This window comes from Vidua chalybeata, chromosome Z (genome assembly GCF_026979565.1).
Source record: "Vidua chalybeata isolate OUT-0048 chromosome Z, bVidCha1 merged haplotype, whole genome shotgun sequence".
NCBI classification, from domain to species: domain Eukaryota; kingdom Metazoa; phylum Chordata; class Aves; order Passeriformes; family Viduidae; genus Vidua; species Vidua chalybeata.
In genome coordinates this window covers 65200933-65222220 of record NC_071570.1, presented here as the reverse complement: position 1 = coordinate 65222220, position 21288 = coordinate 65200933, and the positions used below count along the sequence as shown (strand labels likewise).

The 21288-nt window shown below is 40.3% G+C and overlaps 1 protein-coding gene across 1 annotated transcript; it reads left to right on the top strand.

Annotated features, from left to right (window-relative positions):
• Positions 1-2701: 2701 nt before the first annotated feature.
• On the top strand, positions 2702-13361 carry PHAX (phosphorylated adaptor for RNA export). The gene is made up of 5 exons (XM_053932125.1): positions 2702-2834; positions 4842-5461; positions 7262-7382; positions 9107-9190; positions 10232-13361. The coding sequence occupies exons 1-5, from the start codon at positions 2739-2741 to the stop codon at positions 10499-10501; spliced, it is 1191 nt and encodes a 396-aa protein (XP_053788100.1). The 5' UTR covers positions 2702-2738; the 3' UTR covers positions 10502-13361.
• The last annotated feature ends 7927 nt before the right edge of the window (positions 13362-21288 follow it).

Here is a 21288-nt window from a genome sequence, read left to right as displayed (position 1 = left end):
TTCGTAGACATGAAATGAGCTTGCTACAAACTCGGCAGGACCGTCTTCTCAGAATAAAGCTTCTACAATCAGAGATGGATCTTCTGAGCCTTATCTGGACCTACAGTGATGAGGCTCCAGTCACACAAAACTGCAGTAACAAGAATTTCTCTGTTCTTTGCCAAGGTCTTGCCTACCATCCCTACTATGCCTGATGTGAGAAAACAAAATGTTCTTTACACCTGCATTAAAGATGGAGATGGGAAGACATGTCTCTATACAGAATACTTTTTTTTTTTGTAAACTGTACTGTTATCTGATTTATCTTATTGGGCCTGCTTGTGGATATTTTAAGAAGTGCCCAAATGAATTACTCTTCTGAACTTAAAATGAAAGTTGTGGTGGCTTTTTGTGGTTTTTGTTCAGTGCCATGGTTATGCTGACATAGAGAACTCCTTCATGTGAGTTACTGGAGGATTACATCTTCCCTGTTCCACAGCTCCCCTCAACTTCAGCCCAGGAACTCCCTGTAACCCAGTGAAATCTAACAGACATGATTTAATGGCAATTAAAATGAAAAACAGCTTTTTGGCAGAACAGGATGTGACCAGTGCTATGCATCATTAAATGCAATGGGAAATGAGGTGAAAACAGCACAGAGAGAAGCACACTATATTTATCTCATTTTCACTGGATTTCTTGAATAATTCTGAAGCATTGCAAATATGAGTGTCCTGAGGGACCAAATAGGGAAGGAGCTTTAACTGTTCCTGTTCTTTCTTCAGCTTTGTGCCTTTTCTAAGGCAAGACAATAGGAAATTTAAGTCCAGGAGTGAAATTTTTAAGTAGCCATCCAAAGGTGCAGAAAAATGTCAAGTAGTGTTTTCAAAGGCCAGATTGGATAACTGGTAACGAGGATGGCTAATTGATAATGAGAAGTAGCTTCCAGTGATTTTCATTGCAGTTAAGTGTCCAAGCACTGAAAACCCAATTAGACCACAACAGGGATTTTGAATGGATGGTTTGCAGTCCTCGGTAAGACATTCTAAAATGCATAAAGGAAAAACAGTGTCCACAAATGGACCTGTTAATGGTGCGAGTAAAACACTGTGCCTCTTAAATTTATTGGGTGTTCAGGGCTGCATCATCAAGACCATAAATGCCTAGCTGTGATGTAACCCTCCTCAGGAAAATCACAGCTATGTTTGCTTTCCTGGAGTCAAGATGTTTCCAGTAGGAGTGATTTATCAACTGTGCTGTTTCATTTCTGTTAAAATGGACCTATCCAGCAGCTGGCATGTGCTGAAGAATTATGAGACATCTCCTTGGATTTGCTTTCTTTTTTTTCTCAATCAGTAATTAATAATACCTCGAGCACCGGTACTACCATGCAGTAACACCATCAGCTTAAAGCTTCTTAGTTCCCAGATGTCCTTGAGTGGGGGATGCTAAGTGCTCTTTGTTCTTCTAATACAGAACCACAGAATGGTTGGGGCTAGAAGGAATCTCTGGAGCTCATCCAGCCCAGATCCCTGCCCAGGCTGGGTCACCAGGTGACACAGGAGCACAACCTTCCGGGGAAGCCATTACAGTGCTCTGCCCCTTCATGGAACAAATTTCTTCCTCCTGTTGTGGTTTACTTTATGGCCATTGCTCCTCGTCCTGTCACTGGGCACCACTGAACAGAGTCTGGCACCATCCCCTCAGGAAATGCCTTGGAGATATTTATTTGCATTAATGAATGTGACAAATGCCAATCATTTGTTCTCAGAATTTTTAAAAGTTTAATAATAATAAAATGGTTATAAAAATAGTAATACAATTAGAGTAATAAAAATTTAGAGTTAGGACAATGACAAGACAATAAAAAACAAAGAACTATGGATGTCGAGATGTTTTTGGGTATTAAGCTGCCAAAAACATGCCTTGTGAACAAAGGAATAACCCTTAAAAATAACCTGTTGCATATTCATATATCTCACACATGATGCGTAAATTCCTTGCAAATTAAGAATTCTTCTGGTTTTTGTCAACTTCTTCCCCTTAATCCTAGTGGTTCCGTAAAGACAGAGAGAAGGTAGAAGAATGTTTGTCTTTTCTGATAAGGAGGCTGTAACTCTTTGTCCAGTTGCTGTAATCTCTGTGCAAAGAATTTCTTGATTATCTCATCTCTTTCTTGAGCTAGTAAAAAATCTTACATCGCAGAGTTTCTATTTTAACATATTGTTATAACCTATAACTATATTTAACACACCACGCAAGAGAATTAATACAACATAACTTTTTAACATTACACATATAATATTAATTGTAATATTTGCGAAAAGCCAATCATAAAATATGCATTTTTCACATTAATTCCTTCATAGCCTTGTCTTCTCCACACCTTTATTTATGCACCCTTCCAGCTCGTCAATTCCAGGACGTCCCTGACTACGGGATGCATCTGCTGCCTGTGCCACTGATGAGAATGAACCTCCTTTCTTTTGATCAGCCTTGAAAGCACACCGAGACACCACCCCAAAGAACACGCGGCTGAGGGCAAACTCGCCGCTTCCCACACCCCGCACGCTTCTGCCGAGCATCCCAGAGCCGCACCAGCCGCCCGGGGCACGCCGCGACGCCGACAGCGCCGCGCTTCGCTCCCCCATGAGGCACTCCCACAGCGCAGGAGGCGGGAAGGAGGAGCCGCGGCCGGGCCGGCCCCGGACGGACGCGCTGTCCCACCCCGCCACCGCGCTCCACCCTTCCGCCGGGATATGGCGCAGGAGGTGAGCGGCATGGACGGCGACGTGGAGGACGGCGAGCTGTCCGGCTCCGACTCGGACATGCCCGGCGCCGGCTCCCCCGGACAGGTGAGGGTGGGCAGCGGCCGGAGCGCCGGGCCGGGAGCTGCGGGACGTGAAGGCCGCGGAGGCCGCGCCTGAGGGGTTTATGCCGGCGTGGGGCGCTCGTTCCCGGCCCTCTCCAGGGGCTGCTGGCTTGTCCCTGTGCTCCTGGCTGTCCCTGCGCTGGTGCCGCCGGGGTCTCCCCGCGGAGCCGCTGCCGCGCCGGGCGCGTGGCGCGCGCGGGAACAATGGGGACAGCGGCGATAATGGTGGCGAGCCGCTGGGCGACCACACAGAGAGCCCCGAGCGCTGCCAGCCCCGGGACCCCGCGGCTCGCTCGCGTCTCTCCGTGTCTGGGTGGAGATGTCAGCGCTGTCCCCGTGTCTCTCTCTGTCCCGTTATGCCCCTCCGCCACCAGCCCGAAGTCCCCAGCGCAGGGAGGAGCTGGAGCTGCTGGAGCCAGGGCAGAGGAAGCTCCAGGATGAGCAGAGGGATGCAGCAGTTCTGCTGGTAGGAAAGGCTGGCACAGCTGCCATTGCTCACCTGGGCAGGAGAAGCTTTGGGCTGAGCTCAGTGTGGCCTTGCAGGGCCTGAAGGGGCTGCAGGAAAGATGGAGAGAGACAATTGCCAAGGGCTGGAGGGACAGGACACAGGGAATGGCTCCCACTGCCACAGGGCAGGGCTGGATGGGACATTGGCAATCAGGAATTGTTCCCTGGCATGGTGGGCAGGCCCTGGCACTGGGTGCCCAGAGCAGCTGTGGCTGTCCCTGGATCCCTGGCAGTGCCCAAGGCCAGGTTGGACACTGGGGCTTGGAGCAGCCTGGGACAGCGGAAGGTGTCCCTGCCATGGATGGAATTTAAGATCCCTCCCAACTCCAACCAGTCTGTGATTCGCGGAGGGCATGAGGAATTTATTCTTCGAGGAATTTGTACTGAGAATACAAGGTATTCACGGCAGTTTACAGATTGAAAAAGATTTCAAAGAGCAGTGTGTGGCACTGTATGTGTAACAAATTTTATTCTCTCCAGTTATTTTGATCTTTGCAATATAGTTTGGAGAAATGAAGCACAAAATATTTTTTTTACAGAAATGTTCAGTCTTTTTTTTATTTATGCTGGGTTTGGGGTTTTTGCATTACACTTGAAGTTAAATGTTTGTATTTTGTAATGTGGTAAGTTGAATACTTCCCTTTTCCTTTTTGGAGAAAGAAGAAACAGTGCCATGTTGATGAAAACAGTAAGGCTAAACAAAGAATTCTGATTTCACTTGAAAGTGAAGGACGAGATCTTATTTTGAAAGATAATGGAACAGCATATAACTTTATGATAAGAAATCAGTCAGGGAATAACTGGAATTAGGAGTAAAAGCATTTCATGAGTATTTGTGTATCAGTGGAATGATTTTTTAGTGTTTGTTCTAATTCATAAGACATAGTTAATCCATAGTGTCTTGTTGATTTAAAGGAGGAAAAATGGGTGGTTCTGTAAAGGTTCTGCTGTCCCCAAGTTGGTCATGTGCTGTCCTGACTGAGCAGGGATCACAGAACACTCTTAGTGTGAGTACCTTCCCAGTTTTGTGGGTTTATTTTAGGGTTTATTTTTGGTCATTTGGTCTTGTCACTTGAAACTGCAGAGAGATTATTAACTTCTCTGATGTTAGACAATGCTCTGGTAGGTTGCTGTGTTGTTCTGGTATTTTAGTGTTCTTAGAGCCTGCTGTGCATTTTGCATCTTTGTCCAGTTTGTGCATATTCATCACTTTTCCAGTTCTGTAATAATTTTTGCTCAGCAAAGTTTGCCTTGAGGAGAAAAGCAGCTCTTGATGTGTTTCTATGTCAGCCATGCTCTGTGTCATGCTCATGCACACAAAATACAGGCATTTCAAAGGATGCCCCTGTGCTGCGGCCCAGGAGATGCTCGTGGAGGTCTGCATGGCCATGGGGGTCAAAATTATGTACTTTAGCTGATCGATGACTTGATAGCCCTTCTAATTTTCACTGAATAATAGATTTTGGTTCATTTTTAATTCCAGAAGCTGCATGCTGGCAGTGATTCCTGCAGACCCTTCCAGAGCAGCCTCTCAGCCTGTACTCCCAGTGTTCCTTACAGGACCACCAAGAGCCTGGACTCCAGCGAGGAGAGTGGCTCTGACTCCGATGACGATAGCTGCCTGTGGAAGCGAAAGAGGCAGAAATGCTTCAACTTCTCCCCTGGCAAACCTGAGCCCTTCCAGCTCAGCCAGAGCCACCAAAAACAGACTGCTCTGTGCGGGAAGAAGGTCAACAACATCTGGGGCGCCGTGCTCCAGGAGCAGAACCAGGATGCCGTGGCAACTGAGCTTGGGATTCTGGGCATGGACGGTTCAATTGACAGGAGCAGGCAGTCTGAGACTTACAACTACCTGCTGGCTAAAAAGCTGATGAAGGAAGCCCAGCAGAAGGAGGCAGAGACTTTGGATAAGGAGCTGGATGAATACATGCACGATGACAAGAAGACGTTGCCGGCAGAGGAGGAAAACGGGCAGGGCTTCCTCAAGCGGAAGCGGCCCGTGAAAGACAGACTGGGGGAAAGGCAAGAGATGAAATACAAGGGAAGGTATGAGATAACAGAGGAGGATTCAGATGAAAAAGTGGCAGATGAAATTGCTTATCGGTGAGTTAAATTATGGTGCATCTTCACTAAGTATTGGTGGTTGCTAGAAGGAAGTCGGGGTGGAAGCTCCAGTGCTGCTAAATAAGGTGTCACACCAGATTGATGCCTCAGGTTTTAGCTTTTACAGTTTTCAGATTCTAGGCTGCTTTAGTGTATACTGAGCTTCATATTAGGGGATGGTGAGCTCTCTGCACAGAGCAGGGAGACAAAACAATTCCTTCTCCAGCTGGGGACCAAGGACAAATGATCCAAATCTCAGGCCAAAGAGCATAAACAATATGGGCTGAAGAGAGAAAAACAAGAAGGATGGGACTTCATGGGCTAAAGCTGGAATTGGACAATTAACTGCAATATGCAAATGGAGCAGAACTTATAGAAGTGAGAGACCCTGTGACTGGTCGTCCATTTTTCTGATCATTCTGGGTTCACTTGGGATGTAGCCCTGGCTGGACTCTTGTGCTGCCCAAGATGAATCTGTTGAGGCCTTCTAATAAATCCCTACTTTATTCTTTTAACTCTGTCTAGACTCTGTTCTAGGTCAGCCTTCTCTAGGCATAAAGATCACAAAAAGCATTTCCAAAATCCTGTGATAAAAATGCATCACTGTGGCTGGTGATCTTATGGAAACATCCAAATAATACTGCCTGTTTCTTTGAATTTTTATATTTTTATTTACAGAGCCACTAGGGCTGTTTGTTATTGTACAGAGCTACTAGGGCTTGCTTGTTATTTGAGACTAGGGCAAGGAAAAATACTGCTTCTCACTAAACAGATTTAGTAGTGGCTTTTTTTTGGGGAAATACCCAATGGTTGACACTAATGCACACATGCTGTGGTCACCACAAAAATCTTTTTTAAGTTCTAAACCTTTGAAACTGTAGATAACTTGGACAGTGCAGTGTTTTGGATGGAGTTAAACACCACACTTCTCTTTTAGTGGTGCAAGGAATGAAAATTATGTTAAATGGGAAACAAGAGTTAGAAGATTTACTGACACTTAGCTTGGCATTTAAATAAAACTTGGGTTTATTATTATTATAGTTGTTTTTATACATGTGGTATTACTTCAGAATCTGATAATACTACAGCAATTAGTTATTAATGCTGTTAATAGTTCTGGGTAGTTCCTCATTTCTTAATTTGAAAAGTTCGAGCATATTTCTTGCAATAAACTCCTTTTTGTTGTATAGAGCTTCATTAAAATAGGTCAGAAGCCTTTTTTTTCTAACTGTAGTAGTGTCGGCATTAAGCTGTATCAATAGGGTTCTGGTTGTAATTTTTCTTATTGTTTTGTTTGCTTTTTATAGATTATCGTAGATCAGTCAATAAACTGATTTCTTCATTGTTATGTAGGTTTGACTGAAATGGCACATGATACAGGGGAACTTGTATACTTCCTGTTTTCTCCAGTTGCTGATTCAACTGTAAAAAGTTAATTTTAACTGTTAAATGCACAAGAAGCTTTTATACTTTTATTTCAGAGGTTTATGCAGGTCTTGCAGTTTTGTATTTGGTTTGATATTTCACACATCGATATAAGAAACATAACCACTCAAGGCATTTTCATTGAAACAAGTTAAAAATGCATGCTGCAGAGAAAAAACATGCTTCAGAAGCTCAGTATTTTGAAATCTGATTCAGTAAACCACTTAAACACATTTGAACACATAGACTCTTCAGCACAAAATGAATTATTCATTGTGGAAGTTCCACAGTCAGTAATACTCAATGAATTATCCAGACAATAAATGTGGCTCTTTTTTTTTTTTTTTTTTTTTTTTTTTCTTCTTCTCTGTTCAGACTTTGTGAACCAAAGAAAGACTTAATTGCTCGAGTTGTGAAAATAATTGGGAAGAGAAAAGCCATTGAGCTGCTGATGGAAACAGCTGAAGTAGAACAGAATGGCGGACTGTTCATCGTGGTAAGGAAATTGTCATCCTGTGGGCTTGCCAGGGATGGGCAGGGCAACACAGCTTTTTACTTGTAGAATTTTCACAGAGTGCTGTTGCAAGTCTGTCATGCTGGACATGTTCTCCTGCAGTTTTATGGCCTTCCCTTGCCATGAGACTTCCCTAATAAACATCAGTGTAACCTTCCAGCAGGATTTGAGCAAACAATAAGGTGAATGAACCTGGAGATTACCCAGGTTGTTGTGCTGAGATTGGTGTCTGATTTGCAGGGATAATGTTGTGTCTGTTACTGTGGCTCTCCTTGGAATCTTTCCCTCATCCTTGAGGATGAAGGATTCTCAGGCTTGAATAAAAACCAGCATTTCCAACATCCCATTTGCTGAATAACTCCCAAAAGGAAAACTGTTTGCTTTATTAGGGAACCACTGGCTTGTGTATCAGCAGAGCAAAACTGAGCACTGATTTCTGTTAAAAATCGTGGTAAAAACCCCTATACTCCATGGTTAGGTTCTCAATTTTTTGTATGTTTTTGTTCTTGTTAAATAATGAGCCCCAGTGCAAAAAACAGTGGGTAAGAAAAACTGTGGTTGAGAATTTGGAAATACTTTCACTTGATTACAATTGTTAAGTTTCATCACTTGGAAGTAGAGAGGAGGCAAAAAACAAGTAGGGGAGCACAATCAACCCTGCCTTCCTCTTTCAAAAAACAAAAGGCACCAAATTCCATCTAGCTAGTTGTGTTAGAAGCATTCTGTTGTCTTGAAAGCTAAATTTAAAAGTGTTTAACAGAGGAGATGAAGGGGCACAGCTCCTGGTGGCACAGGTTGCTTTGGGAGCAGATTGGAGTACACTCTTTGAAAGGCAGATCACAGAAGGCACCATGAAATGCAGGTGATAAAAAAGATGTTCACATGTGCTGTGTCAAGAATCTTCTTGAAACCTGAGCATCCCTCTTCTTGGAATTTTTAGCTTATATAGTACATTATTATAGCAGGAAAGTATCACATTTTGCACCAGCATCATCCAGTTTCTACTGGAGTAAAAGCAGTGTTTTATACTGTGAATTTTAATTGAACAATAGTATAATAGTTAGCACTTGTGATTTACAGAAATTTCAAAGCTGAGCCCCTTCCATGCACTGCTGTTGCTGCACTGAAAATTTCTGGGTCGAACATGTGGGGAGGAATTTTAAAGTACAGGTTGTGTTTCCTATGCCTTCAACAGAAATGCAAAATCCTGTAGATAACACAGACAAGTTGTAGCATTTCTGAGCACAATTATTAAAAAAACCTTGACATGAACATAATTTTATTAGAATTTTTTTGACATTTTACTGGGCTTATGTGTTAGGAATGCTCTGACTCTGTAACTTAGTGCATAACTTGTTGCAGATAGCTGTGGAAGTAATTGGAATATTATTCATATTTTGTTTCTTCACTACCAAAATCGGGTTGGTTGTGTGGTTTTAACAACTTAGCATTACATTCTAAAAGATTTTTTTTTGGTAACTTGATGATTTTCCTGTCCAGATTTAGCAGGCTGATTGTTGACCTTCATATGACTAATTCAGTCACAAATGAGACACAGCCAAGGTTATTTGCATGTGGTATTTGACACAGCAGAACTTAAATTGGCTTTATTCTGTCTCAACACTGAGTGTTGCCTTAGAGGCTATTTTTTTTGTCAACACTTAGCATTAAGCATGCTATTCCCAATTTCCTCTCTCCCTATTAAGAATGGCACCAGGAGAAGAACACCTGGGGGTGTCTATTTAAACCTGCTGAAGAACACACCGAGCATCAAAGAAGAAAAAATCAAGGTAAAAATGTCAGGAGTGCAAATGTACATTCTAATTTGGATTTTTTCCTCCTACTAGAAATGTCACGACTGAAACTCTCTAACTTCTAACAAATGTAACTGTATATTCCATTGAAACCAGGCTTTCACATTCAAAAGACAGGCAAAAGATAAAAGACCTACTCAAAAATTGTTGAATTGCCATTAACTCTAAGCACTGAGAACTCACTTTTGCATGTTGCCAGTCACAAAAACCTGTTGAGGAGGATGAGGCTGTAGAGTCTGGCAGAGGTAAATGTTAGATTTTCCTAATCTGTATATTTGTATTCTTTACAGCAAAGTTGTCCACATTGTGTTTCTCCCCTTGGAGCTTTTTGTCATGGTGCATGGATTGAATGCAGGTCTCCCAGTAGAATATTTTTGTCCTGTATCGTTCCAGCTGTGGCACCAAGCAGAATTTCTCATTAAATTAGTTGATGGTCTGAACCTAATCTGAATTGCTCACTGTAGTGCTCTTTAAATCAGTTTTGTAAGCTTGTAAACATTATTTCTCTGAGATCTTTTTACTTAGTGCAGAAAATACCAACTTTTTTTTTTTTTGATGGCCTATGTTACTTTTTTAAAAGAGTTTTTGTTAGAGTTTTTATTTTACTTGTAGGTGGCTACAGGAAATTCTGTAAACCCTTCTAGGGTCTAGTACTGGGAATTGAGAAAAAAGTCAACTTTGTGTCCACATTGTGATTGTTTGTTTGGATAAAAAAAAAAAAAGAAACAGGAAAATAAAACCCCAACATCCTTTCATAGCTTACAGTGTTCAGAAAAAAGTTTTAAAAGTTGCAATTCTGATTACTTTACACTATTAGAAAAGAAATTCTCTGTTCTACCCCTCTTCCTTAAGTGCAGTCTTTTCTCACACTTCTGCTCTCAATAACAAGTAGCTTAGTTAAATATTGACCATTATTTGTAGGTTTGTGGTCTTTTTTATTACTTCACTTTTTTTTTTTAGGAAATACCAGTAAAATGAATATGCAAAAATTTGTTGTTGTTGTTTACTTCTTTCAAGGAAATATTCTATCTGGAAAACCAAAAGGAGTATGAAAACAAAAAAGCTGCCAAGAAGAGGAGGATACAAGTTCTGGGGAAGAAGATGAAAAAGGCCATCAAGGGGCTTAACCTGCAGGAATATGATGATGCATCTCGGGAGACTTTTGCCAGTGACACAAACGAGGCTCTGGCTTCCCTGGATGACCTGCAGGAGGGGCACCACGAGGCAAAGATGGAACCTGAGGATACTATTGAAATTGATAATGCCCATGATTTGGAGATCTTTTAGTTCCTAATATTCTTGATAGCAGAGTCTCTATAAAAACATGTTAAATTAGCTTTTCTTATAATCCCCTGGCTTCTTGTTTTCAAAGCATGGGGAATACTTGATGCTGAAGAGCAGGAGGTAATTCTTAGCTAAATTTAACAGCATGAAAGACTTTTAATTGTCTTGTTACTTGTTTGCTGAGTTCTCAGAAACTGTTTAGATTTTTCTAAATAAGAGCCCTGCGTCACCTTAGGAAGTGTTTTTAGTCACATGTTAGTTTTAGGAGTTAAGGCTGTGTTTTAACCAAATACTTCTCATTTAATTTGCTGAAGTACACAAAGTAATCAGGTGAGCAATGCTCTTTACTACAGATGAACAGAAAAAACAGAATAAATTTAGTCTTGATATAAATGATCATATATTCTTAATGTGGCAGTGTATTGACAAAACCAGTATTTATAGGATTAAGACCTGTAAAAACAGATTGGTTTGTGAAATAATTTTAGAGGTCAGTGATCTTTGAATAGCGACCTTGTAAATAAGTAGTATTGAGCAATGTACGTTTCAGATTTCTGCAGTATTTTATTCTTTGTATTCCAATGGTGACTTGAGCTTCCTATCTGTTCTGTCTAAACATTTTTCATGATTAGACACACACCTAAGTTCCATGGATCTTTTTGTTTGCAGACAAATTTAACTGAAAGCCTTCAGAGTAGTGAGATTTTACTGAGCTGTGTTCCCTTCAAGGGTCTGTAGACTGTACTTGCAGTTATAAACCCTTTCAGTTCTTGTTTCTGTCCTCCTCCTGTGTGCAGTGAGATAAAGTGCAGCTTGCAAAAGATCTGGAGTTTTTCTGTGCTGACTCTTGCAGGGGATATTTTTTTTATTATTTACTTGATGCAGGAAACTGTTGTGTAGTTCTTTAGTTTGGCTGAAAACAATTTTTATGTTGAATATTGTTTTTAATATAGCTGAAGAATATGTGTAACACTGATAGGTATGATGTCTAAAGTATTTTGTCACTAGTAAGTTGTGGCTTTTTTTGTGAGTAGACACTATTCAGCCCAGCTTTTGCCCATTAATTTTGTTCACCTTTGAGTCCTTGAGTTTCAGAGGGAAAGTGTGTCACTAAAACACATAATCAGTTTATAAGATTGAACAATTCAGTACTGCTAAGAGCTGGCATTTAAAGGATGGCAGCATTTGAAGAAACATTTCTTACACATAACAGCACATTCCATTACCTGCCTTACTAAACCTGGGTTTTGACTTTCCTGCTTTTTATCTGTTCACATGTCAGAGCTCCTAATTGTTAAAAAGTTAATCAGATGTGCAGCATGCCTTTGCTGGTAGTAGTTGCTCGTGATGAAATAACAAAATTTCTTAGTTTTTCATTAATTTTCCTAACCAGTGATGGTCAGAGCAAACTGGTAACTCCTGTAAGGGAAACAGAATTTGTGCTGTTTAAGTGCTTTGGGACTGTACCATTTCATCCTGGTCTTGGGAACTGCTTGGGGATATGTCTTAACTCTTTTCTGGATAGAATCAGCAAATTGTAACATTGGTTTAAGCAACTTTTTTATCGTTATGTAATTTGCACTGTGTATTTTTTTAATATTAATATTTCTAACGTTGATTTCCCAGGCAAGGGGTACTGAAATGGTGTGTAAAGTGTTTCTTTAATAAAACGGTGATTGGGGCATTAAGCTGTTGGAGCAGTGAGGATGGGGAGGCGTCTGGACAGGGCCGTAGGGCCTGAGGGCACTTGGGGAGGAGACTGAGGGGAGACTCACCAGGGTCTCCAAAATCCTCAGGAGGGGAAGAGGAAGGGCAGGCACTGATCTCTTCACTCTGGTGCCCAGTGATAGGACCTGAAGCCTGAAGCTGGGTCAGGGTTTTCAGGTTTAGATTGGGTATCAGGGAAAGGTTCTTCCCCCAGAGGGTGGTTGGGCACTGGAACAGGTTTCCCAGGGCAGTGGTAACAACACCAAACCTGATAGTTCTGGGAGTGTTTGGACACTGCTCTGGTCAGGCACAGGGCGGGATTGTTGGGGCTGTGTAGAGCCAGAAGCTGGACTGGATAGTCCCTTCCAACTCGGCAGATTCCATGGTTCAGTTTCCTCCCAGTGTCCAAGAGACCTTTTCTTACCTTATGGTTGTTCTCTGTTTTCCCTAGCTTTCAGCGGAGTCCTTCCAAAAGCCAAGCCAGTTCAGAATGATGAGTAGCCAAGTGTTCAGTCTTCATCCACCAGCAATCTCCTTGTCTTTGGTTGCATTTAGCAGCTCTAGTTTCTGTGTGGTGCTGCAGTTGAGACAGAAGTTTTCTCTCTCAGCTCCTACTTAATCACCTTCAGTCTCCCTGGGCTGATCCCTGCACAGGGAGCAGCCCTGCCTGTCTGTGTCTGGGATCAGATCTAGGTAGATTTTGGTAGCTGATGTTCTGCAAACAAAAATGCAAGCAATACTAGGTGGGGTTTGAGCCAAAGAGCTTTTGCTACCTTGCATCCAAAATTCCAACTGCAGAACAGTGATTTTTAGTACAACTGGAAAAATAGTTTATTAATGATTCAGTTTAACTGTGGATCTTGAAAGTATCATTTGAAGTATAATTGCAATTTTATAGATTCTCCTTCCCCTTCAAAGTAGATGATCTCATTAAGGTGTTCTTATGCTCTCTGGGCTTATTAACTGCTGTTTGCCAAAATTCTCAAGCAAGCATGGAATGACACAGTTCAAGGTATAAAGGTGATGGGAAAAGGAGATGATTGTATTAATTATGACATTTTCTGTTACAGAGAAGATTAATTCCTTGTATTTTTTTCAGAGTAAAGGTGAAGGCATAGACTGAGTAATAAAGAAAATTCTTGAGGTTTTTTTTTAATTCCGAGTTTTTATCAGTCATAAAAATTCAGTATGACAGTGCTCATTATTTATCCCCTTAACTTAGACCATCCTGTGACTCAGGCAAGTCTGTCAAAGGCAATATTTAAAAAAAATAAATGTATTTCAATGTACAGAGGAGAATTCATGGCTCCAGTGCATACAGGCTTACTTGGTGCCCTGCTCCTGTTCCTAAGTCTTACTGGTCAGCAGCACCTCAGAGATCCAAGCCTTTTTCTGAACCACTCTGGGGCTTCAGTGGATCTGGGAATATCCATCCAGTCTTGGGAGCTTTGGCATCACAATTTGCTTAAGGGATTCCAGGAATATGGCAGAGACAATGACTGCAATGTCCTGGCACCACCTGCTAGATTCAGCAGGCAGCTGGAAAACATGTGGCAACCTTTACAGCAGCTGTGTCCTCTTGGTGATTCTGGACCTCATGCATCCCACCTTACTCGTGACTTGCCAGAATTCTTTCTAAGAATTTCTTGCAAAACAAAGCTTTATTTAAAAACTACGTGTTTGAAGGTTTCTTGTCTCCCATCTGCAATGCTGATAGATGCTACTTTTTCAGAGCTGTGGGATGAACACTCAGCTGTGATACATTTAATATCACCCAGCCATATGCATTTCTAGAATCACAAACATCTGGACCGAAATAGTGACAAAAATGAGCAATGTGTATCTGAAGGGACATATAATTTAGCTATTCTAGACACCTTTCAGGTTGTCTTGTTCTTGTTTCTTTTTTCGCTTGACCAGAAATATTTATTTAGTTTTTAAGAACCAAAAAAAAACCAAAACAATTTTGTATCGTTAAATACATACAGAAAAAAAAAATTTACTACCTTGAAAAATTTTCCCCAAATGGAATATTTTATTAGTTGAAAACTTACTAGTGATTAAATATATCAGGATTCTTAAGACATAATCACTTTCAAACGTATTCTCATTTTTCTGCCGAAGTTACACTTTTGTAGTTTGCCATCTGAATTTTTCATTTTTCTATCACTGATTAGTGGTGTTTTTTCCATTTGGAAAATTCATGAGCTTCTTTTTCCTCTTAGAAAACAAACTAGGACGGAATGGTATGTAATGTTTAAATGGCATACAAAACTGCACCAAACTCTTGTGTGGACTACTTTCTTTATAAAGAAAAATAATTTTAAAACCCCACCAATTTGCCGTTATGTTAACATGCTTTCCTTGGTAACGAATATGACAACCTAAAATATTTAGGACTCAGGGTTTTGGTGGAAAATCAGAATGTCTGTGTAAATGAGGAGCTCTGTAGCAGCCCAATCTTTTTGTTTTTCCCTAAGTCTCAAATCTAAAAAACAAACTGCATTTATATTTACTTAGGAAAATATATAAAATTTATCTTGCACCTTGTTGCTGCTCCATTAAGAACTTCTGTCATGGTGGATAAAGATCTATAGTTGACACAACCTTCTTTTCTACAGAAGTTGCTTGTAATACTATTTCCATGCTTTAAGAACAGGTAACACCTTCTGGTGAACCTTATTTAATATATCAGCATTATTTGGTTTTTATTTTTAATGTTATTCCTCTGAGCTGTTTTCTGCAAACTGCCAAGTTTCTTACCTTACACAAATACTCCCCAGTGAAAGGCACTGAAGATGAGTTTCTGTGCCAGAATATCTTCAGTGCCTCTCAAAAGACTGGATCTTTTTGCAGGCTTGGATGCCCCAATTAAGCCAAAAGCGTGTAGAGCAGATGAATTCCCAAGCACCACAGCTGGAAAGTGCAATAATCTGCAATTTGAAAAATGATGGAATGAAAAGATCAGGGAGCAAACAGGTAAAGAAGAGTCTGGTCTTCAGGATTCCTTAACTTGAAGATACATTTTCCTGGGTTCTGCCTGCCCTGACTGACTTCCTGGGCTCTCAGGAACACTCTGCTCAGCAGCCAACTCAGGCAGTGACCTTCTCCAGGAGTTTCCTGTAGATAGGTCCAAAAGCATTTATGGGATAAGCTCCATGCCAAGGTTCCTGACCCCTTGGGACACCACTTCCTCTCCTCTCTCCCTCCTTTCCTCCCTGCTGCAGTTTTGTTTACTCTCTTCACAAATGAAAAGAGGGAGTGAGACGTAAACCTGCTGCAATTTTCTCTGCACAGCAGCCCCGTAGAGAATGGAGGGGTGCATGTGTGCATGTGAGACAAGCCATAAGGTAATTCTTCGAGTCATCTCAGCAGTTATATAAGGAGTTAAACCGATAAGATTAAAGCAGGCATGAAAGAGGTTCATGTAATTAATATATCATTCTGCTGCTATCTACAAAACTAAAGTCTCTGCCTAAGAGATAGCTAAGAGTGAAATCAATAGGTTCCTCCAGCAAGCCCTTAAAAAATGGGGAATTAGAATAGAAATAGAAATAATAGAAATATTCCTATGAAAATCATCTAGTTCAACTGCCTGACCATTCCAGACCTGAGAAAAGTTAAAACCTTTTATTAAGGCTATTGTCCAAATAATTTGTTTTAAGGCAGGGGTCAGGCATGGGATATCCATCACCTCTGTAAGAACTCCGTTCCTGAACCTCCTCTGAAACAGCTTTGAGCCTTTCGCACCCATCCTGCCACTGGATCCCAGGGAGTTCTGTAGCTCCCTCTCCACATCCCCTCCTCAGGAAGCTGCAGAGAAGCATGAGGTCATCCCTCCAAACAGGACAAACCCAAACTTCTCAGCTGCTCTTCATGGGACATGGGTCTCTGGATGTATTCCATACTTTAATATGCTGCTTAAACTCTGCCCAACACTACACACAAAAAAAACCCACAATGCTCCTTTGGCCTTTAGGGATTGTTTAAGAGCTGCCAGTTTTATGTAGGGAAACTTAAGCCTTCCAACAGTGAACAGGAATTGATAATGATGCTAACCACCTCTCTGAAATTACCTGATTTCAGTAATAAAGTAATAAAATAATTAAGATTATTTGATTTTTATGAGGGAATGAGTTCAAGTGGGAAAAGCACAATTTTCTTCTCTGAAAATGTAATTACTTGTAATTTTCAAACCAGCACACTTTCACTGTAGTTCAGAAATTCCTTAAAAAAGACATAGATACAAGTGCCTTGATACTTCAGGGTGAAGCAGGTAGATGTTAACAGCTCAACTTGTAAAACCTTTAGTCTCTAAATTGAGAACACCACACAGTAGGATTTAATAAAGCTCTTTCAAAAGCCTAAAAATTATTTACAGACTTCAGTCCAGAGTTGATTGTAGTGCAGGAAACAAGGCTGTGCTACAGCTTTCATTTGCTGCAGCTTTCATTTCCTTACAAGTCTGATTTGCACAGGGTAGAAAATAGAGGAAAAACATTTGCATTGAAACATAACCCAGTGATTCTTGGTGGGAGGAGTAATTTCACTTGAGATATTTCACCACTACTCAGGGCAGGGGAAGAATGCTTTAAGAGCAACATGTGAGAAAATGTCACCTGTAGTTTTCCTACTCCTTGCATGGGAATTTCTGCATGCCCACAACTCCCTCCAAAATATTCCTGTTTGGCTCTGTGATTGTCCATAATTCCTTTTCCCCACACAAGTACAGCAGAGCATTTGCCCCAGTTGTCTCTAAGGGTGATCAGACATCACCAGCAGCATGCAGACCCCTGGGTTATCCTAAATGTTTCAAAGCTACCAGAGCAATGATCTCTACCCTATTTATTGTACAGTATTTTGGAGAAAGAGAGTTACCTTCCAGGAGGTGGAACTCAGCCTCATCTGGGAGTGAGCTTCCTACCCATTACTGGACAAAAGGAAAAACATTACAGGTCTACAGGCTAAGAGTATTTAAGAGTATTGGAAATTTTTCAGAAATCATTCAGGAGAGCTGAGAGAAATTGGCTGATTTTTCTTACATTGAAAGACAAATAGGAAAGCATTAGATTAGTGACTGGTGGTTCAAGCTGAAGATGTGGGGATGGCACCAAATTGAGCAGTTGCATCCCAGAAGGAAATCCTGTGCAGGTGCTGGATAATGTCTGTGAATCAGGAATGTGAGGGGAGGAAATGTGGATCTGGTGTGTGCTGGGAGGACAGGCTCCCCCAGAGGAAGAGTAAATGAAGGAAATAGCAGTTTGATGTCTGAGAAGTTAAGGAGGTGTTAGCAGCAGGACCTGGAGCCAAACTCAGCAAGCCCCATCATCTAAAGTGATGCTGGGGCTCACCAAAATCTAAACGGAGGCACCCACCATATCCCTGCCTCGGCATGGGCAGGATAATGATTTTATTTATACATATTTATTTAGTTATATTGAAAACTAATTTTAAAAAATTAGTTTTTTAAACTAATTTTAAACTAAGTGTGTCATCTCTGCTTTCCTCTAAGTGTCGCTCCTGCCCAAGAATTCCCTAGAGAAGGACAGGCACTAAAATAGCTTTTTGTCAAAAGGAGCTGGCTGCAGGGTTGTTTGTGCTGCTTGAATGTGCTTATCAGAGACCAACAGTATTTACTCTTAAGAATAATGATAATATAAAAGATAACACATTACCACTGCTTTGTGTTTCTGAGGCACTTCTTTGAAGGTGGTTTTATTATGTTTGCCTGTAGAGCTACAATTTTCACCTTTAAAGTTCAGGTAATTATGCAAAACTTACCAGGGGAGGAGGAAGGAATAATGAATTTTCTGTCCTAAAGCATGCAAACACTACTTGCAAGTGAAAAGGTTTATAGTAAATAAATCAACTGATTAATAAAGGTAACTATCCATTAGATTTTTCATGTATCTGTGAGTAGGATAGTCCTTTTCTACTTGGCAGTTGATTCAGAGTGTAGGATGAAGTTTATCATGCTGAATAAAAAATAAATTACTTCCTTATTCTTTCTTGGTTGTTTCTATACACTATATTTCTCCAGCAAAATATCCTTCCATATTGGTACACACAAGAGGAAGTGGTATTTTGCCAGGGGACATTTAGGGGAAATCGCAGGCAAGAAAAATTAGCTCCATCCTGAAAGGCAAGGAAAGGCAGGGGATTTTGTTGTTTTAAATCTTTATCCCAGATCTCTTTCAAGACCACTATTGGCTATCTGCACACATATTTTCAGAACAAAGTCATCTCTGCAAGATGTTCAAGCAATCTTTGGCACAAGGCCTGAAATAATTACTCAGATATCTTTAAACTTTGGAACCAGCAGAGTATTGCTTCAGTCTTCAAGAAGTTTGAAAGATGATGAACAGATCCTCAGAGTTCTAGAAAGCAGAGGAGTTTCCATTTGTAGCCAGCATATCAGTATCTTAGCTATTACCTTGTTTGCATTACACTACTTTCTTTGTAAGAACATAGAGGAAGTGCATTATCCTTTAAAAAGCTTTGTCAAAAGTTGTTTTTCCCACTCACAGGCTACTACAAGGCAGAGCACCTTTCATTCATGAGATAAGGTTTCTGTCTGCTAATTCCAAAATGTTTTTTTATCAGTAAGAATATAAACTCAAGTTCTTTTTGGTGCCCTTAGCAGTATTTAACATCATTTGCCATTCCAACAGTGCCCAAGAGAAGCATAAAGAATTCACTTTCGCAAATGGGTATGGAATCAAATAAGAGCCTTCTGTGAAATCCTGTCCTCTGCTGAGCAGAGCAGATCACATTAAAGTTGGCATGGATGAGCAGTCATTTATCCCTGGATGGAATTTGGCCCTTTGTGAGATGCCATTTGGAATTAATACCTAAATCTCTTAAACCATGAAGAACTAAGCTTTAGGATTCCAAAAATTCTTCATGTGCAAGGCAGCCAATTATCAGTGTAAAATAATTTCATGTATTATTGTAAAAATAGTTTTACAATTATGCAATTAAAGTAATATGGCCCTCTGGAAAAAGAAGACCTGAAACTTACAAAGATGTGACTTAACAATAGTGATTCTCTCCTCATCCTCCTTAGAGAAATTTCTAAAGGTAATATGATTTTAAATGTAGTTTCTTGTAGTTTTAAGCAAGAAGCACTGTAGTGACCAAGAAGCACATGTGCCCTCAATGTACTCAGTGCAAAAATGAAGCTGATTTGGGGAAACTACTGCAAACAATGTCCATTTGGTGACAGCTAAGGCCAACATTTGCAATGAGGCACTCGCCGATCATGGAAAGTCTTATATTTGGAGCCTTATCTGACAGAAAAACAAAATTAAATAAAATACAGGAGCGTGAAACTACAAGAATACATATGAGGCTCATTGAAAATAGTTGCAGTTAAAAATAATAATAAAAAAATAATAACAAAAGGATTCTTGTTATAGAATAAAATTCTATGTAAAGATATAGGGATATAAGGATTCTTGTTATAGGCGTATAAGGATTCTAATATAAGGATTCTTGTTATAGAATAATCCTATCTTTAGTCTGTGATTTGTAAATTTAGCAGCTGAGGGGACTGGTAAAGTTTTCCCCTCCTATCCCCACCACAGGAATTGTGATCCTCAAGCTGAAAGATCAGATTTTGTACTGTTGGACCTTGGTTTATCTCACCTTAATTCCTTAATTCATGCTGGGGCAGTGAGCTGTTTTTTCAGAGTACTTACTAGCTGAATATTAGAAGCAAACACAAAACATTTCTTTAGCCACTGAAGCTAAGTGGAAATAAGCAACTTTTAATTTTCTGTAATTAATTTCAGGGTGCTTTTGCACTATTTGTAATGGGCAACTTCAAGAAGTGTTGCTCTATGAGCAAATTTATTCTGTGAAAGGCAATTATTAATGAAAATTATAGGGTGAGATGAGTTTTGCTGAAATACTCAGAATCTGTACAATAAAGCTCTGCACCCTGGCACAGATCTTTCTGAATAATTTGTCTTGCATTGTGCACTGAAAAATGCTTATAATGATGTTACTGGTAATTTAAAAGGTAAGAACCTGCCAGCAATGTGCACTTCCCACCAGAAGTAATAAGCAGCATGCAATATTTAATAGAGTCATCGTTAAAAAGTAATAAAAAATAATTGAAATTAAAACCTCTTAAACTTGTAGAACTGAAATTCTCCTACACTTCTGGTTACAATGTTGTATTTATAAAGCCCAGACCTAGAATCTTATAACCAAATACACGTTGAAACTTCCTTCTCAAGTTTTGGCAAATCTTTACATTTGTTCTCAAAGATTTTTTTTTCTAAAATGGCTACTTGAGTGTTTGTATACTTTTCTGGGGATCCACAGTCCCACCTAACTTGGGGCCACAAATAGCTGGGCTGTGAAAAGACACTGCTATGACAGTTTTGAAATTGCAATCTTTTTCCTCTGCTAAACAAGATTTGGGATAGTTCGACAGGTACAGCTAAAGCAACACTTAAATGAAGAGGTTTCAACTATCAACTTCAGCAGCCCGAGCAAGTCTCCTTTATTCTGAATCTTCAGAGAACTCATACAAAACACATACAGAATTTCCACTGGAGAGATACTGTAAGGCAGTATTACATATCTAAGAAATGAAGTTTTCTTCTGGGCTTAGGAGGAAGACTCGCCTTAATTGCATTGAAATTGTTTTGTGGCTTACAATATTTCCCTTATGTCAGTCCTCTGTATCAGAAATCCCTTCACAGGTTGAAGTCATCGAAGTTCCTAACTCTGAAACAGTACAATTTTCACAAGGCTTCTTCACAAATGTGACTTTTAAAGAATAACTACAGCCAAGATGACAGAGTTTAAAATAATAATAAGTATGTTGCTAACTCATTTAACAAAACCATAAGGCTTTTCTATGCCCCTGTGTCCTCAGAGTATGAAAACTGGTATATCCAATGCCTGCAACACTCCTAGAACAAACTCTGACACTCCTTAGCTTTGCAGCCATATAGAAGAGGCTATTGGAATAAAATGCAAGGGCATGTCTGGACCAGAAATCTGCTGCATGTTTATTGTATTTTATTTGCATTGTCACCCACAGCAACTCCTGTAGGAGCAGACAGACT

What these genes read in the sequence shown, in the direction of transcription:
- PHAX (XM_053932125.1), top strand. Translation starts at nt 2,739, where the DNA reads ATGGCGCAGGAGGTGAGCGGCATGGACGGCGACGTGGAGGACGGCGAG. An exon ending in ATGGCGGACTGTTCATCGTG is followed by an intron (nt 7,383 to 9,106) that starts GTAAGGAAATTG and finishes CTCCCTATTAAG; the next exon opens with AATGGCACCAGGAGAAGAAC. An exon ending in TCAAAGAAGAAAAAATCAAG is followed by an intron (nt 9,191 to 10,231) that starts GTAAAAATGTCA and finishes ACTTCTTTCAAG; the next exon opens with GAAATATTCTATCTGGAAAA.